This window comes from Phalacrocorax aristotelis, chromosome 5, assembly GCF_949628215.1.
Source record: "Phalacrocorax aristotelis chromosome 5, bGulAri2.1, whole genome shotgun sequence".
NCBI classification, from domain to species: domain Eukaryota; kingdom Metazoa; phylum Chordata; class Aves; order Suliformes; family Phalacrocoracidae; genus Phalacrocorax; species Phalacrocorax aristotelis.
The window spans coordinates 18,508,434-18,527,009 of NC_134280.1; the positions used below are offsets into that span (position 1 = coordinate 18,508,434).

The 18,576-nt window shown below is 57.0% G+C and overlaps 1 protein-coding gene across 1 annotated transcript in view; it reads right to left on the minus strand.

Moving 5' to 3' along the window:
• Positions 1–18,576, minus strand: part of SLC23A3 (solute carrier family 23 member 3) — a 51,595-nt gene that overhangs the window by 20,660 nt on the left and 12,359 nt on the right. Inside the window, exon 5 of the mRNA XM_075093218.1 lies at positions 17,898–17,956. Within this exon, the coding sequence (XP_074949319.1) occupies positions 17,898–17,956 (59 nt within the window). The remainder of the gene's footprint in view (positions 1–17,897; positions 17,957–18,576) is intronic.

Below are 18,576 nucleotides of genomic sequence, written 5' to 3' on the forward strand. Positions count from 1 at the left end.
CCAAAGCAGCTCCCCGCCAGTGGCAGCCGGCTGGGGAGGGAGCAAGGGGCAGCAGTGACACCCCTGAGGTTTACAGGATGAGGCTGTAAGGAGCAGGATAGACGAGGTTGCAGGCAGCATCCCGGCTTTCAGGGCAGGGACCGCCAGCCCCTCGCCGTTCCCCAGCCCTCTGCAGCGCTGATAGCGGCAGCCCCGGCAAGGGAGAGAACAGAGCCTTGTTCTGGGGCCAAGACTAAGGCGATTCAGTGCTCCGCTCCCCTGAGGTTTCTCGGGTAAAACCTGGCTCTGTAATGGCTGTGTCTGTAAAATGTATGGAAATGCCCATAAAACCTGTATCAAATGCTATATGGATATATATGGATATATGGAGAGAACTATGAAATTAGGAGCACACAGGGAATTGGGGCAGGACGGCTCCCTCCGAGCCGTAAAAACACACAAGTGAAAGGCAGGGGAGGCAGCAGCGCCGGGAGCCATGCAGACAGGCCGGCATGGCCAGGAGCCAGGGGAAGGGTACCCCAGCTCCATGCTGCGTGGCTCTGCAAAGACCTGTGCCCACGGAAAGCCTCTGGGACAGAGGGACCTCTCTGTGGGGTCTCATGGGACAGACCCCTGCCTCACCAGGGCCCCCCAGCAGCCTGAACCCTTGCCGCAGGCAGTGCCAGGGGGACCTGGCTGCAGGGAGATGCCAGTAGTACCCCTGAACTGGAAGCAGCTTCAAGATGAGCTGCCAAAATGATGAGCAGGAGGCTGGAGAGGGGAGATGCACAAAGGTCTCTGCTGCAGATGACAGCAGCCCACTGCGGTATTGATGTCTGAGAGCCATCAGGAGCCTAAAGTGAAGGATGAGAGGACAGGAGAGGTGCAGGGGCAGTGGGAAAATAACCACTGATCCCAGTTGGAAAAAATGAGCTGTCACCAGCTGAGCACGGCAGAGAAGCCAATGACAGCCCCAGAGATGCAGCAACCTATATGTCTCTTTGGGGATGCCTTGTCCCCGAGGGTGAGTGCCAGTGTGAGAAGATGGCACAGCACCTACTAGAGCAAGTGACTTCTATTTTTGCTCCAAGGGCACACACCAAATGCAAAACACGTGTGCAACCCCAAACACACAGCACTCCTGAGATGGGCCCACAGCACAAGGAGCTTTGGGGGGGATCTCTGCTTGCCTGCTGGGCTTCATGCCCTCCTCACCAGGGGTAATGATGCTAGGACATGGGCAAAGGGACACGCTGAGCAGCAAGCAGAGCTTTGCTGACACCAGTATCCCATCATATATACCTGCCATGAGCCAGCTGACCCTATACAGCAGATTCACCTTTTTCCTACAATCCCATCACTTCAAGAGTTGAGGTTTTAGGAAAATCTCTAATATCAACAGCAAAATCATAAACAAATAGGCAAACAGAGGGCCCTTGCCAAGGAGTAAGCAATAAATGATGAAAGAGGTGAGCTATGGCAGTTTGCTGTCACCACTGATGATGTCTGCTCCCCATGCCACGCTGGGCAGCACCCAGTTGGCTCCAGTCCTTCTTGCCTTGCCCTGGCAGAGGCTGGGGAGATGGGACCCCACACCCAGCGCTCTGCTGCTCCCTCCAAAACCTTTCCTCTCCTTGTAGCCTTCCTAAAGCAGAAAATAGGCCCAGAACCCACAAACTTGAGGCCTAATCCTGCTCATCTGCCTTGATGCATTTCCCCTGAGAGCAGCAAGTATGGAAGGACCTGTGCAGCAGGAAAACCCAGGGCAGGATCCAGCCCCAGGCACATCTCTGCTCATAATCAACATGGGGCTAATGCTGTGGCAATGGGGGACAGCTCTTTGGCTGCTCCACAGGGCATCTCTGCTGCATGACAGCCCCTACGTGACTCCTTGCTGCACCACTAACCAGGGTGAAAGCACAAGGCTGGTGCCAGCCCTGCTGCCCAGGAACATCCCTGTCACAGAGGGTGCAGCCAGGGCAATGCAGAAATGCAATGCCAGGGCTGCAGAGAGGCAGTGCCAGGCCTGCAGAGATGCAGAGCTGGGGTTGCAGAGATTAAATGCTAGGGTTGCAGTGATGCAGTGCCCAGGCTGCAGAGATGCAGTGCTGGGGTTGCATCACTGCAGTGCTGGGATTGCAGCGATGCAGTCCCCAGGACGCAGGGATGCAGTGCTGGGTTTGCCGGGGTCACAGTGATGCAGTGCCCAGAATGCAGAGGTGCGGTGCTGGGGTTGCAGAGGTACGAAGCTGGGATGCAGAAACGCCATGGCGGGGCTGCAGCGATGCAGTGCCCGGAACGCAGAGAGGCAGTGCCATGGCTGCAGAGATGCGGTGCCGGAGCGCAGCCCCACACAGCCGGCAGCAGCGAACCATCAGGCAGCCGCTGACCGGAGACAGGGCGCCATCTGCCGCGTCCCTGTCACACGCCAGTGCATGGCATGTCCCCAGACCCACCGGCACAGAGCTAGCCGCCGTGCCCAGCCAGGCGGGCGCACGCTGCCTGCTCTGCTCACCCCTGTCCCCTTCCACCTGCGGGCGTGACAACCAGGAGAGGTCACAGGATGGGTGCAGTGCAAGGTTTGGTGCTTCTGGGGTGCAAGGGCAGCCCACAGCACTGTGTGGGGGTGTGGCCTGCGGGGACATCTTAGAGAGCCTCAGTCACCTCCCTGTGGCTCTGACACCCAGGGGACCCATTTTCTGGCAGCGTGGTGGTGATGAGGATGCAAATGTCTCAGGCTGTCTCCTTTGGGCTCCAAGCCCCTCGTGCTAGGGCTGGGGGAAAATTAGGTTTGTCCTACAAAATAAATTTGGGAAGCAGGGCAGGTATGTGGCCGTGCAGGGGGACACTGGCAGCAGAAACAGTCAGGGACAGAAAAGGGGCAAGGGATAGAGGGAACAGGATGGAACATTACAGGGAACGGAGGTACCTGAGACCGTCCTTGCACTCTGCTCTGCATCACCAGGCTCAGACCCTGCCAAGGCCCTCCAGAGGCACTGGGCAGCTTTTGCAGGACAGGTTTAGAGGGTGCCCCTCCAAGGCAGGGGTGCCAGGCAGGGACAGCACTGCAGGGACTGGAGCCCTCGCCAGGCTGCAGGGGACAGCAGAAACGCTGGAGGGTGCCTGTTCCCAGGCAATACCCATGGGTCTGCCCGGCTCCGAGTTCAACTGGGTGGCCACAAAACAGGGCGGCACCCAGGGAGAGCAAGTCCCCAGATCCCCACAGCAGAAGCATCCCACAGCTCAGCCTGTGCCAGCACTCGGGGTCATCACTCCCAGCACCACATGCTCAGCCCCAGCCAGTGGCAGGTTGGCACTTCCAGCTCTGCATGGTGCCACCTTCCAAAGCATCATACTGCCAAGCAGGTGAAAATCAACATGCAGGGGCCGCGCAGTCGAGGGATGCAACATGAATATGGATGAGGCCAAGTGGGCTTATGAATATTAACCTCCGTTGTGGCTTTCAGGAACACTAACGCAGCGCAAAGATCTAATATTACTCTTGGCCATGCAAATGCAGCGATATCCTCATGTCAACCCTGACTGCCTGCTGCCAGGACCCTGCCAGGTGTGCCCCAGCTGGCAGGGCTGGGGTGGCATTCCTGGACTCTGCTCATGGCCCCAGGCTCTGTGCCCCAGCGCTCCAGCAGCCTCAGAGGAGTGGGACAGGAGCTGTGCTCTCTCTGCAACCCCAAGGTCCCAAAACGCAGGGAGGAAGAGCCAGGCAGGCGGGAGCCCACTGCTCTGCGACTGTGGCACCTGCTCTGTGCCGCAGTGCCCCAGGAGCCAGCCAAGAGATGCTGCCTGGGGAGCAGGGGAGTCCATAGGGCTGGCACACCCCATGGCTGGGGAAAATTATGCTGACCAGCTCCAGCCCCTCTGGGCAAGGGGCAACCCAAGCTGGCAAGGTCCGCATGGGCCATGAATGCTTTAAAAAGCATCATTGATAAAGGTTACAGAGCCAGAGGGAGGACTCCCCGGGCAGCTGGGGGTGCCTGAGAACCCTTCCAGCCATGCCGCCATCAGGGTCCAATGGAGGTGAGGGCAGGCAGGACCTTGGGGAGGCATTGGGATAGCAGGTGCGATGTGACCGCACTTGGGACACATACCTCCTCCCTGTCCTTGGGCAGGGTGGGACCCATGGAGCAGCTGCCCTGGAGCTTCCCAAGGACCTCGGGCCAGATAGTCCCTAGGCTGAGACCTGAGTGGCAGCCACACTGAGGACCATGGGGATCTAGGGATGATCCGTCCTTCCTCCCTCTGCCCTGATACCTATCTGTATCTCCCCTCACCAGCCACACTTCCCAGGACACCACTGCTGCCAGCAGGGACATGACTGGGAAGGGTTTTAGGGGTGTAAGCCTTTCGACATGGCAGACCATCCCACTGCATCCCCTCAGCTCTGGGCTGGAGGGTGCCCTGGGCCACCTGCATCCCCATGGCGAGGCTGGCAGCCCTGGGGCCGGCACAGCAGTCCCAGGGCACAGCGGCAGGCTCCCGCGCTCGGCTGGTGCAGTGCAAGGTCACACCCAGGCCTGTGAACCCGGGCAGGCACAGGGGGAACCTTCTAGTTGCACAATTACTATATTATGTAGCACTAATAAAAAAAAAAGGGGGGGGGGGGAAGGGCTTGAAGTTTTCTTGGTGCCACATAGTAAAGTATTTATAGAAAGCCAGGCGTGAATGGGCCGCTCACAGGCCACACTCCTCCTCGGCGTCAGGATCTCCAGGAATTATTCTGTGCAGTCACATTGTTGTATTCACCCAGAGATTGAGTTTAATTGCAGACACGCGGGTGAACAGGCTGTCAGTGTTCCAGCCTCGCCAGGGAAAGGGCAACTGAGCTCCCTTTAATGAATGTATTTTAAAAAGACCCAAGGTTGAAACAGAGAGGGGGAAGAGGGGGGCTGGCAGGGGCAGTGCTGGGGGCAGCAGGGATGGGAAGAAGGGGTACCAGGAGAGCTGCGGGGGCTCTCTGGGTGGGAGAACAGGGCTGGGATGCTGGGGAGAGGATAAGGATGGTGGGCACAGGGTGTGGGGGGGCACACAGAGCAAGAGGCGCGAGGCCCAGATGTGGCCAGAGCTGCTCACAGGATGCAGGGCCCCAAGCATCCGCTGAGCACGGGATGGCAGATCCCTTTGGAGACCTGGAGGAGCTTCCCAAAGAAAATGGGGGGAGTGGGGAGGGCTCCCAACCTATTACAGAGCAGGGTATAAACAGAACAAATAAATATAGAGCTGCTTTATTATAAGGCTGGCCAGCTCTGGTGGCTGGCTGATTACAGGGCAGGCTGCTCCAGCACTACGCAAGCCCAGACCTCAATAAAGGCCAGATTGGAGCTGCCTTTTGCTCATTGACAACTTTAGCGTGCTCCTGCCGTGCCGGTCAGCTCCACTCAGCCAGCGTACCACTGGCTGCCCCCGCGCCCAGCACAGGGCGAAGGGGAAAATAAAAGCTTAAACAAATAGTGAGTAAGCGATGAGCAGGGGCAGGCGGGATCAGCAGCCTTGCAGACAAACACTAAAAATACAGTTTATTTTCCTAAGGAGCCAGCAACTTCCAAAACTGGAGATTTAAGGAAAAAAAAAAAGGAAATAATAAAGTGCCATAAGAATTATAGATCCATGGCGGGGGTGGGGGAAAGACCCAAGAACAAGGAAAGAAAAACACAGCGATGAGTAAGACACACACATGACGTACATAAATACACCAAGACGGAAATGCATAAGCCTCCTGCACACAGAGGCACATGCAGGCACACGCAGGGGCACACGTGTGGGGCCAGCTCCCGACGGGGATGGAGCCAGCCCATGCTCTCTCCCCTCCTCTCCCCGGGGCCAAGGGCATTAACCTCCACACACATACACATCTTTCCAGGGCTCTAGCTGAAAGGGCACTTTGTCTCCCAGTCGCCAGTGCTCTCTACACCTGGGCTCCCAAGCCACCACTGGCAAGGCAGTGGCTGCTGTCCCTGAGGGCTCCTGTGACCACCTCGGTGCTGAATCCCTGGCGCCCGGCACAAGCCACGGACCCCGCAGTGGGGCGGAGGGTTGGGGCATGGACCCATCCAGGCCAGGAGCCTCCTGGCCAGCAGCCGAGGCAGCCCCATGCCCGGGCAGCTGGCCAGCACGCCAGCCCCTAGTGTGCCCACAGGAGATGAAGGAGGGATGGAGACCAGCACGTCTGTGGGACTGTGGGTCGGGAGGCTTTAAAGGAGTTGATTTAGTATTGTCCCACCTGCCCTGAAACGGGCACTTGAGCAAGGGATGGAGGTTGCCTCGGGTCATCCTAGCACTGAACAGAGCCCTTATGACATGGGATAGGAGAAAGGGGCTGCTTTGCGATGAGCGGGCTCCCCTGGGTTCAGCTGGGTGGGACTGCTGTGGTCCCACATGTCCCCATGTACAGCTCTGCCAAGGAGACACTCCCCCAAACACCTCCCAACAGTGATGGATGAACATCACCCTGACCACCAGACCCACCAAAGTCCCTACGGCACCTCAGCGCTGCTGCACCCTCCCCAGGGCCCAGGGCATGAGTTTGGCAGAAGGGGCAGAGATGGAAGGGAAAGCAGGCACTCCCAGTGCTGCGCAGCCTTCCTTGGCAATTTGCAAGGGTACCTTCCTGAAGGCAACACTGTGTGCCCCAAAGGACCCCAGCCCCAGCCCTGCACACTGGCCACCCCACTCCATAGCAGAGCCTGGCCACGGTGCTCTCAGGGAAGTTGCATGGAGCAAAGCAAGATGCAGCAGAATCCTAAATCTCCTTCCACAGCCTGCATGGGATGGCAGCACCTGGGCCACGCCAAGGCATCTGCTACCTCTGCATTTCTTCTGCCCTCACCAGCCACCATCACCTGCACCGGCAAGTTCCCCGCTGGGCGCATGGTGCATGGCACACGGTGAGCCTGGGGCCAGCCAGGGCCACTGCAGCAGGCCCTGCTGCTGTCCTCCCCCAGCCCCGGGAGCGGAAAACGGATCTCTGCAAAGGGCAGCTCATGCGGAAGCTGTTCGCATCCCGTAGTGCGGGCTCGACGGGTGAGGAGCAGGGCAGCTCCTGGGTCGCCGGGTTATCGGATGATAACAAGCCAGCACAGCCCAAGCACGCGACTTCCAGCAATGCAAGGCTGCTTCCTTTGTTTTGGGAAAACAAGAGGGGAACGAGACCTTTTCTGGCACGTTCTTGCCTGGCCTGAAGCTGTCCCCCACTTGCACCAGCTCAGAGAGAAGCTGTCCCCTCTGCCCCGCTCCCAGCAGGAGGAGGGGGCTGGGGCCAGCCCTCTTGCCCTTTTTGCCTTTCCCACCTCTGCCAATGAGCAGGGCTGGAGTTGGTGACCCAACAAGCAGGGCTGGACGGCCACTCCCTGCATCTGGTGGGGTCCCAGCTGTCTCCCCAACCTGGCTGTGCTGCAGGCCCACAGTCCTGCCGGGCACCCCCTGGTCCTGCCTGCACACATCCATCTCCCAAGCACTGAGAGGGTGATGCTAAGGCTCAGGGGGGCCAAGACACCCATGCTTTGGGCTGTGGACCCTGCCGTAGTAGGGTTAGCTCAATGTCTGCCCCATCCCCAAATGCAGGCCTGAGCCCTGTATGGAGGCAGGGGAGCGGCACAGGGCGGCACAGGGCAGCGCACGGCTCAGGCAGCCATTCCCACCTTCTCCTCCATCCCATGGACCTGCTCCATCCCCACAGTGGTACCCCCTGCTCCCCAGAGAGCTGTGGGTTTGATGGGGGTGTGGGAGACCCCCCCCACCCCTTCCCCAGCGGAGGAGGAGGAGGAAACATAATAAGAAAAATAAAATTTATAAGCGAGGCAGTAATTACAGTGTGGCTACAAAAGGCTGCCTCCTCAGGGCCATCATTATGTGGCTAAATTTAACGCCCCGCGTGGCTGCTTGGGAGGGGGGAGCTGTGTCCCAGGGCTCTGAGCATCCACACAGACGCCGGCTCCTGCTACCTTCCCTCCGTGCCGGCCAGGGCAGCACAGCTGAACGGCAGCCAAGAAAGCCATAAAGCAGGTCAGAATTTTTTAATAGTCTATTTACCAAGATGCTGTTTTTACTGCCGAGGTTTCTCTCTTTTTATCTCTGGCTTTTTTTTTTTTAACTCACTCTCTCTTTTTCCCCTGACTCCTGAACAGACTGGGCTGTATTTTCTGTTTTAGGTTCCTCTCTCTCACTTGCTCTAAATACTATTTTCAGAACTCTAATTTTGTATGGTATGTCCCTTTTTTTCATTCTCTTTTTTTTTTTTTTTTTTTTGGTAAATATTTGCCATGACTAAGCCAGGACACATCCCGTTTAAATGGCTCCCATCCCACAAAACATCAGCCCTTTAATGACATGAATCTCATTAGCTCTCCCCATGAAAAGAGGTATAGAAAGGGAGCATCACTCAGCCCCTCTGAGCTCCTGTATCTGCACAGACATATATTTAGCTGTGTGTACTGTACAGTCACCGGAGGGGACAGTCTGGGCACACGCACACCACCTCATTCAGCCAGAGGGACCCAGAGCAGGGGCCCCTGGGACTACTGGGTTTTGGGATATCCATCCATCTAGGATGGGGTTGGGATGGGCTCTGGGCCCAGGAGAGCCAAAGCCAGTCCCCAAGAGCTGGCGGCTGGGCACAGAGGAGCCTCAGAGTCCCTCCAAGCTGAGATCTGGGATCCTCTGCAGGACTTTCTCCAGCATGGGGGGCCGGTTGTGTAGACCCCACCTGTACGAGGAGCAGGGCTGCAAGAGGAGTCCAGGCACTGCCCTCTCCAAGTCCTCAGGCCCACCAGCTGGGTTTGGCACTGGGCGGCAAACCAGTGCACGTTTGGAGCTTGACCCTGAAGGGCTAACACAGGGTCCCAGGAAAGATACAGAGTCCAACAGCCCAGAGAGGTTTCCTGACTGAGATGAGGGTCTGTCTGTACCCACCTACAGACACCCAACACTGGAGCTGGCAGAGCATCTGCAGCCCAGGTGCAAGCACAGCATCCCTGGGGAGTAAGCAGAGCTCTGAAGAGCTCAGGCTCTTCCAGCCTTCCTCCCAGCGGAGGAGGAGGCTCTGTCTCCATCCATAACAGCATTTTCTGTGGGGAACCTGTCCATCTACACCCCATGCTGGGCATGGTCGTCCTTTCCCCAGCATGGCCATGGCCTTCCTTGGTGTGGTCTTTTCTTCCTCAGCACCGTCATCCCTTCTTTGACATTGTCATCCCTTCCTCAGCACAGTCATCCCTCCTTCTGGATGGTCATTCTTTCATCTTGGTTCAACAGCTGTCTGGTACCATCGGGTGGAATCCCAGGAGATGCCACAGGCTTCCCCATGGCTGAGATCTCACCCACAGAGCCTGAACCCAAACGCAGCAGGAGAGTTCCATGGAGAAGAATTTGCTCTATCTTTCCCAGACCCTCTCTGCATTTCCCTCTCATTTCTAGTCCAACCAGGTTACAGTGCTATTCCTCAGCCCCACCGCACCCCTACCATGCTGGCATCAGCTGAGAATGTCAGCGTGATCTCCTTCTCCTCCAGAGCTGTCCCCAGCAAGCCAGGTGTGAAAGCTGTGCAAAACTACTGCTGAGCCCGCAGCATGGAGTATGGCTGTGCTTACCACAGGTTCACATGGGTGCTCCTCCATGTTTTGGGGGAGACAGAAAGAAAGGTAACCCCAAGAAGGGCTGCAGATGGGCAGTGCCATGCAGAGACCAGCACTGCTGCAGATATTGCACTGACTGAACAACCTATAAATAAACTTCGGGGGATTTAACTTCCCTGCTGTTTTCTTTAAATTGCCTTAAAGATTTGGTTTCAGCATCTGAGGAGACCCAGCATTAAGCAATACCACCAGCTCAGGCAGCAGATGCCCACAGTCAAAAGAAAACACATCCATGCTGGCGGCACGCATGCTCTCTGGTTTGGGACCCTCTCCCCCACAACAAGGCCACATTTCCAAGCGTTTCCACAACCCAGAGACCAAAACACGACTGGAAGGGGAGACTCACAGCTCCCCAAGTGCATGGTTCCCAGAGCTGGGGCTTTTTGCAGCCATGCCGGGAGCCAGAGCCCATGTGCCGGGCAGGGTTCTACACACACATGCCCTACCGAGCCAGGCTTCCCCCTCGGCCCCCAGCAGCCAACATTAATTCATTAACAGTCCCATTAACACCCAGCTGTGGTTTCCCCCCAAACTCAGGCAGGGACCCGTTCCCCTGTGACAGCTGCTGACAGGCCAAGTTTCCACCTTCAGCCCTTCTGGAGTTCTGTATAAAAATAAGTGGGGCTTTTTTTTCAAAAGGAAAACTGTATTTCCCCTATCCACACGCCTGCACACACGTGCAGGACTTGCAGCAGGAATTTGCTCCAATTTCCCCCACCCACAAACACATCACCTTTGGCCAGAGACCAAACATGGGCATTTTCAGCCCAAAATATCAGGTTTTTCAGCACCCAGAAGACAAGAAGCCAGCATGACCCTGACCTGGGCTAAATAGGGAGGCCGCTCCCCAGCCAAGGGGTGCTGGGAGACCCAGTGGTGCCTCCTGACATGGCCAAGCATCCTGCTTGTGATCTGGTATCCAATTTCCATCTTCCCCTTTTCATCGTCTTCCCCAGACAGCCATGAGCATCAGATGCTCTAGCATCCCAAGGAGATGCCCAGCCCAGCACCTGCTTGGGACTGGTACCCAACATCTATTTTCTCCTTTTCCACATCATCATCTTTCCTCAACAGCTGTGAGCACCACTTGATGTTCAGGAGGCAACCCCTGACCCTCTGGAAGCCCTGGACCACCCAGTGCCCCAGAAGGGGTGATATCCTTGCCCTACTGCATCTGGCTGCACACCAGGCTCTGCAGCCTGGGTCAGCAGCACAGCAGCTGGCTCTCTGGAGCTCTCCCTGAAGACCAGGGAGCAGACACCTCCATGAAATGCAGCCCCTGAGGGATCAGAGCACTGCTCAGGGCTGGCTGGGCATGCTACCTTGGGTAGCCTTCAGCTCCCTGGAGAGGACAAAGCAAGGGCCACCTATCTCCCAAGGTGCCTGGCCACTAGCAGAGTGCCCTGCATCCCTTTGATCCGGAGGTGTTTGCCTCTCTGAGAGCCCTCTAACTACTCCTTCCTTTAAATAGCAAAGCTCACAAATACCCTATACGGCTCAATGTCTATACGTTGTCTATATATTTGTGTACACATACGCACACAACACACAGAGATTTATTCGTGTTTTCAGAGTGGTTCAGGATACATTCCAGGACGAAATTCCAGCCAGCGCTGGAGCCAAGAACATCAGTGGCCCCGGCGTTCACTGCCCCCTCGCCTGCGCACACACTAAATACGGAAAGGGAGAGGTATAAATAGAGAGAGAAATACATGAATGGTCCTGTTTCCTTATGCAGATACATAGGACGCAAAGGTCCGAGGGGAATGGGAGCAGGCAGCCTCAGGAATCCAATGGCTGTGCCCCCTGGGGTGCAGAGCAATCCCACCCTGGGTGCTGCTGCCTGCCCAAATGCACCCAGCTGTTCAGTACCACCTCTGCATGGGCTGGCACAACTGGCAGAGGCTACGGGGGCATTGGCCTGAGGGATAGGGAGGGAGCAGCTCTCAGAAATACTGAAAAAAGCTGCTCATGGATAGCATAGGAGAAGAGGCATTTCTGGGGGCATGGGGGGAGCTGGGGAAGGGCTCAGGACACACAGGGACATGAAGAATAAACCTGGCAGCCCATTTGGGGCACAGCCACCACGTCCCTTACTGACACAGGGCAGTGCCTTTAGAGACCCATTAAAGTCCACTTTGTTCTCCTCCCCAAAGGTCCTTTGCTTGTAGGAGCCACTTCCATATCCTGAGCTGAAGCACCAGGACAGGCCGCTGTGGGGTGCAGGGGCAAGGGGCCACCAGCCATCCCCCCTTTGCCCTCCTCTAACCCAAACACAGCCCCAGTGAGCTCAGCCTGGCAAGGCTGGGGCCCCAGACACCTGCACGCTGCACGCGGCCCCCCACATGCTCCCCAGGGCTGGGCAGCTGCCTGCGGCCATGGGGCCAATAATGCCCAAAATGTGGGAGCAGGGCCGGGGGTGGCAGCAGGGCGATTGCTGCTCCGCCTTCCAGAGGGGGAAGGGGCTCTCCCCCTTCAATGCTCCTGTTTGAGCTGAGGCCTGGCACTGGCTCAAACCACCGCTTGCTGACACGAGATCAATCATCCCCTGAGCTGAGCTGCTCCTCGGCAGCACTGCGCGGGCAGTGCCCATGCACGGGCTGGGGCTTCTCCTGCTGGGACTAAGCAGGCAGCTGCCTGTACCTGGCCCAGGTGCCACCCACTTCTCACTGTGGCAGTGCCAGAGCTGCAGCCAGGCACAGCCACAGTCACAGGGGGTCAGGCTGTGAACTCCACCACATCCCCAGCAGGAGCATCCCTGTGAGGCTCCTGGGACAGCAGCTGCTGCTGCCATGGCTCATTCCCACCCCTGGCAGAGGCAACGGATGGAGCAATCACAGCCAGCCTGGCCCCAGCCTGGCTGCTGGGGGCTCACTCCTTGCCCACAGTCTGGGCACTATTTTGGGCAGGCTGCTGCCCCAGGGTGCCCGTGCCAAGTTTGGTTTTAGCAGCATGCGACTCCACTGACTCACTGCTCATGCAAGCAGCCTGTGGCTGCCAGTGGCAGCCCAGAAAGCACGCCCTGGTCGGGCCCCCCTCACCTGATCGGGCCTCAGCAAATAAATAAATAACGCCGCAGCGCCGCCTGCCACGCGCCTCCACGGTAAATGCTGTGGGGGTGGGGTCAGTGCCCATGCAGCAGTCAGACCCCATGCAGTGATGAGTGCATGTGCTCCTCTCCAAACGCCCCACTGGGGGCACAAAGTGCTCACCACTGGGCTCCATCCCCTTCAGCCATCAGACGCGGCACTCTGCCCCTTGAGCCTGTTGGTGCTGGCATGTGCACTCCTGCTCTTGTGCACAAGCTTGTGCTCTTGCACACGTGCTCAGGCTGAGCACAAGTGTCCCTCTGCTCCTCCTGATTGCAGCAGCACGGAGCTATTTGTGTACATGTGTGTGCAGGGTAGCACGTGCCCTGCTCCCCACAGCACAGCCACAGCCCACCGTGTTTCCAGCATGGGACCTGGACCCCAGGGCAGCAATGAGATGGGACGGCCAAGGCTTGTTCAGGAATGAAGCAAGGAGCCCACAAGTGGCACCAGTGCAGAATAGGACACAGGCACCCATGGGTCTCACTGGACAAGCACAGCACAGACACTTATCTGCACACAAGAACTTGCTCTGCTCATCCAAGCATCCCCAAAAGCCAGCCCCATGCTGCCACCTCTGCCCTGAGCCAGCCTGCCCCGGGCCTTGCAAATTTTGCATCACTTGGCCCTGCTTGCAACAGTGCCGCAGCCACTGGCTCCTTCCCCAGCACCACGGTCAAGGGACCTCATCCTGGCCAAGCACTCGCAGCATCTTCTCCCCTGGGCCACGCACCCTGCGTGCGAGCAGCCCATGTCGCGCCCACGCCACTGGCCCCACTCTGGCCCGGTCACAGCTGCAAAGCCGCAGCTACCTTGTGCTAATTAAAAACATCCCTCGCTGGAAGGAGCCAAAGGGCCGTTTCCTCCCCACCGCACCAGGCTGGCGCGGGTTTGAGGGATGCCGTCCCCACCCTGCAAAATGTGCGGCCCACCACCGCCTTTGCCCTTGGCCAGACCACGGCAGCTCTGCTCCCTGGGGCTTATTTTTAGCGCCTGTTAAAAAGGAGAGGCAAGGCGCTGGAGGCAGGCAGTGTGCAGGCAGGTGCCCCGGCCACCCTCCACCTGCCCTGCTGGCCCATGTCCTCTCACAGGAGGGGGACAGGCGCCTGGCCCCTGTCCCAGCCCTGGTGGGGAACAATAAGAGGGACACTGACCCCCAGGCGCCCTGACGTCAGCCAGCACCACTGTCGGCACTGCCGCCAGCCCTGGCTTGGGGCTCCTGCTCGCCCTTGGCCAGGGCCACGCTGGAAGCTGCCTGTTTGTTTATCTTCCTCTCCGGCACTGCTTGTTTTGATGGCACATCCTCCTCCTCCTCACCGGGCTCCAGGGTCGAGCCGTGAACCCGCTGCGTCCTGTTTGCCGAGGTCCCGCGCTTGGCTTGCAGAGGCACGGAGCAGCCGCCCCCATGCGCACTGGCCGCAGCAGATAAAAATATGCAGGGTGAAGCATCCTGGAGTGCAGGGGCTATATTTGCACTGATGGTATCAGTGAGTTTGTCCCCGGTGTACCTGTCCCTGCTCTCCCCAGGGCAGGGGGCACAGCGCCACATGGACCCCCAGATCCTGCCCCCTAGCAGGGCCAGACCACAGGCTCTGGCAGAAGCTGTGTCACGAAATGCCAACAATAGCCAGGCTGGGACAAGCTCTCAAAACCATGGGTGGGCACCCCATGCTGCCCTGTGGGGTCACCTCTGCAACCCAAAGGGACATCTGGGGACAAAATACCCCCAACGCAGTGGGTCCTAGGCTGCTGCGAAGGGTGGTGTGGCAGCCCTGGGGTGCTGAACCATCTCCAGCTGCCTGCTCCTTCCTCTCATGGTGTGAACCCCTGGGCTTGCCAATAAAAGCTGCCGGCTTTGCCTCAGCTCGTGCGCGGCCGCCACTCTCCCTCCAGCTCTGCCCAAGCCCAGGCAGCTGCTCAGCAGTGAACCCTTGCCAAAAAGTGCGTGTGTGAAAGCGTCATTTCCTAAATGTATAAATATTCCCAGGGCTTTGCTGGAAAACTCCCCATGATTAGTTAAAATGCCCTGGACAGCCGAGTGCACACAAGCCCAGGGAAAGGGCATGTTTAAGCCAAGAGGCAGGAATGTCCCTGTGCAGCTCTGCCTTGGGGGACTGGTAGGTCCTTTCCTCTCCACAGGGGATGCAGCAAAGGTTTGGGAAGTGAGCAAAGCTGTGGAGCCCTTCCCCGCATCCCGCCAGCCCTGCACCATATCATCACAGCCCCCTTCCAGCCAGGAGGTGCTTACTGCTACCAGACATCCACAACCTGAAGCCCCATTTCCCAGAGGGAGAGGCTGAAAGGACCATCAGATCTCTCCTCTTGACCTCCTGCCCACTGACATTCAGCCACGCACATCCCAGAGACTGAGCCAGCAACTTGATTTTCTTGCAGGCAGGCTCCCAGCCCACTTTTGGAGACATCAAGAGATGGAGGATCAACCACTGCCCTTGGGAGCATGCCCTGATCACTAATTGCCCATGGGAGCAAACCCAAGTGCCCCCGTCCTAGCTCCAAATTGCCTGGCTCCAGCTCCCGGTGCCTGGATCATGCTCTGCTGCTTTCCACGAGATTAAAGACAGCCCTTCACTAACCAGCATTTTCTCCTTGTAAAGACCCTCACACACTGTAATCAAGGCGCCTCTCAATTTTCTCCTTGATAAGCTAGACGGAGCTCTTCCCTTCCAAGTCTCTCAATGCCAGGCTCATTCCCCAGCCCTCAATTCATTCTTGCGACTCTGCTCTGATTGTCCAGCGTCTTTTTGAAAAAACAGACACAGGAGTCGGTCACAGCATTCCCGGCTCCCCACAGCATGTCCCAAGGGACCCCAGTCCCTCTTGATGTTCCTTTTTGGAGCTGGCAAATGGAGTACAAAATCGCCCAGGGGCTCTAAAATACCTGCCCAGAGACAACAAGGACATCCAGCCCACCCTTCTGCTGCAGGAAGAGAGAAGAGACTGGGGTGAACTGCCAGATTTGGTGGTGGAGAGCTGCAAAGTTAGTGTTCCTCACTAACACAAGACCTAGGAGGCATCAGGAGGAATGACGTTCAAACCAAAGGCAGCAGCTACTCATTGCCGTGGGATGGTGCATGGGCCAAAAGCATCATCAATGGGTTTATAAAGCAACAGGATGAATGTAGAAATGACACATTCCCACAGGCAGACTGAACGCACAACTGCATCCCTCCACCGGCCTCTCCCCCGTGGCAGTGCTCAGACCTGGCTGCCAGGGGATGCAGAGGGAGAACATCTCCCAGACCCTCCCATCCAGTGCTCTGGACCCAAGATGCTGCTCCTGGGCTGTTCCTGGGACACACAGTGCCAACTGCCCTCCCATCTTTTAAGCGTCTGCCGGATGAGCTCCCCACCAGCCACTTTTGCACAGCTTTGTGCAGGGCTGCATTGCTCCCCTCCTGCCCACCCAGCTGGCTGAGCAGCTGCCCGGCACCACCAAGCACCTTCCCCTGTGCCCCACACCCTACCAGCTCTTGGAGGACTCTGAGTTTCAAGCCTGATGTTCATCTTTAGCAGATGTTGTTCAGCCGACCCTTGGACAAAGACATGCTTCATCATCCCCCAATCCTGGCACGTCTGCCTGCATCCTTCCAGCAACAGCCCTGAAACATTTACCAACTGCTTCTGCCATGTCTGCTCCAGTATCAATTATTTTACCACCTCTGTCTACTAATAAGCTTACCCCGTTGCTGGGAGCTTGGGGTTTTCTCCTACTACACTAAATAAAAGCCTTTCCTTCTGTCCTTCGCCATGATTTTTCCCTGATGTCTTTAGCTTCTGTTATCCATTTTCTACACTTCATAATTTCTAATTTATATTGATTGCTATCTACTCCCGCTCTCCCATTTGTTATAAACTGCTCTTTTATTTCTAATTGCTGCCTTCACTTCGCCACTGAACCAGAACGGGCTGTCGGCCAGCGCTGCCCTCTTTCTTGATTGTGGAATTGTGGCTTTTTGTGGCTTCTGAAATTCTTCTGAAAGCGCTCACCATTTTCATTCACATTTTTCTATCTAAATGTTTCCTCTGAGCTGATTTCACTCATAATTTTCCCCCTGCTTTGGGAAATTAGCCCTTTCAAAGCATGAAGGATATAAATTACTGTTTAGGAATGTCCTTTCTTTGCCCAGGGTGAATGTAATCTGGTCATGATCATCGGTCCCTAGGCAACCTCCAAGTTGCAGTCCAGCAGTGAATTCATCTCTATCCATCATAACCGGGGGGAAACAAAAGTTGCCTGCATTGGATGTGATGCCTCTCATATAAAAGAGGGATCATCTCTAATTTTTAGAAACTCTGCTGGCTGTGGAAGAGCATCAGCACGTGTCTCACAAAGCAATGTCCTCTTGAAGCCCATGTGGCACCACAGACACCCTGGCTGACTCCCTGCTCCCCAGTAGACACCGCCGCTCCCCACTCCTGCACCTTCACAGCAGGCACAGGAACAATCAGAAGCATCCTGAGTCTTTTTGCATTTATGGGTATCAATTGTTTCTGATCTTGCCACATTGGTTTGAATCATTCTAGTGCTTCTGTGATTATTTCCAGCAATCAAAAAGGATGAAAGGCAAGACTGTTTCCTTCCAGCCCCAGTTTCTGCAAAGCACATGTCTGATTTTAGAGCCAACGGGGCCAAGGGGAGAGTGGTGGGCACAGCACAGATAACAGAATGAAAGGCACTTGTCCCCACAATGCGCCACTGCAAAGCCACCCCTAAAAGCAGCAGATGAACCAAAAGAAGAAGCCATCTTCTCCTTATTCACCTGCTCCCTGCCTGATGTCAGCACCAGTGTTTCAGGTCCATGGCAAGTGCAGGAGGCAGGTGAGGATGCCCCAGCAATGGCATGCTCCCACGGAGCAGCCAGTCCAGCTCACACCCGTGGTAATCCCAGCAGCCAGGCAGTGGTAAGAGGGAGACAAAAAACGGTGCCAGGTCCCCATCCGGCCACACCAGGTGCACCCCCAGCTCTGCTCTCCTTGCAGACAAGGTGCAAGGACACAAGGAGGGCCATGAGAGAGCCAGTGGGCTTTACCCCTCTCCTGGCAAGTCCAGCCATCCCCACCAGTGACTCCATTCAGTTCAGCACGCCTCACACTGGGGCTGCTCGCACTGGCTCTCCACCACCCCTGTGATGAAGGAGGGAGGCCTTGTACCGCTTCTTACCTCAGCCATGAAGTTCTGCTGAAATATTTCCTCCCGGAAAGGATCTGTCCGCAGGCGGTCTGTAATGGAGAGCAAGGATCAGCCGGGGCATCTATGGCCAGACCTCCCACCCTGGCTTCCCCTGCCCGGGGGGCAAGAGTGCTGCAGGGGAATAGTTCCAGAACGCTCATCCCAGAGCCAGTGGGAGAGGCTAGCAGGCCCCTTGGGCTAGGGACACCTTGCCTGGTTCGCAGAAGGTGCAAGGACCACAGGGATAGGGTTGAGCCTGTTGATGCACGCAGCAGCCAGGTAGCAGAGCCCAGAGCTCACCCACACCTGTCCCAGCACCCTCCCACACAGAGGAGCAGGGGACAGTGGCAGAACATGCTCAGCACCATTCACAGCTTGAAAGAGCTGCCTGGGTCTGAGCACCACACAGGCATGCTCCACAGGACAGGGGACTGCTTGTCTCCAGCTGCTTTTCTGGAGGGGTAAGCCAGCCTATAGCCTCCTCTTGCAGGACAGGGTCAAACCCCTGTTATCCTCATTCTTCTCTGCACCTCTTTCAAAGCACTGATTTTTCCCTATCGTTGCTAAGATGTTGTCTGGAGAAGCACCTGGGCAGCTTTGCTCAGCAGCGCTGGCGCAAAGCTTCCTCCCAGCTTCCTGCCTTGCCCAGACAAGGGAGAAGAGAGGCTGC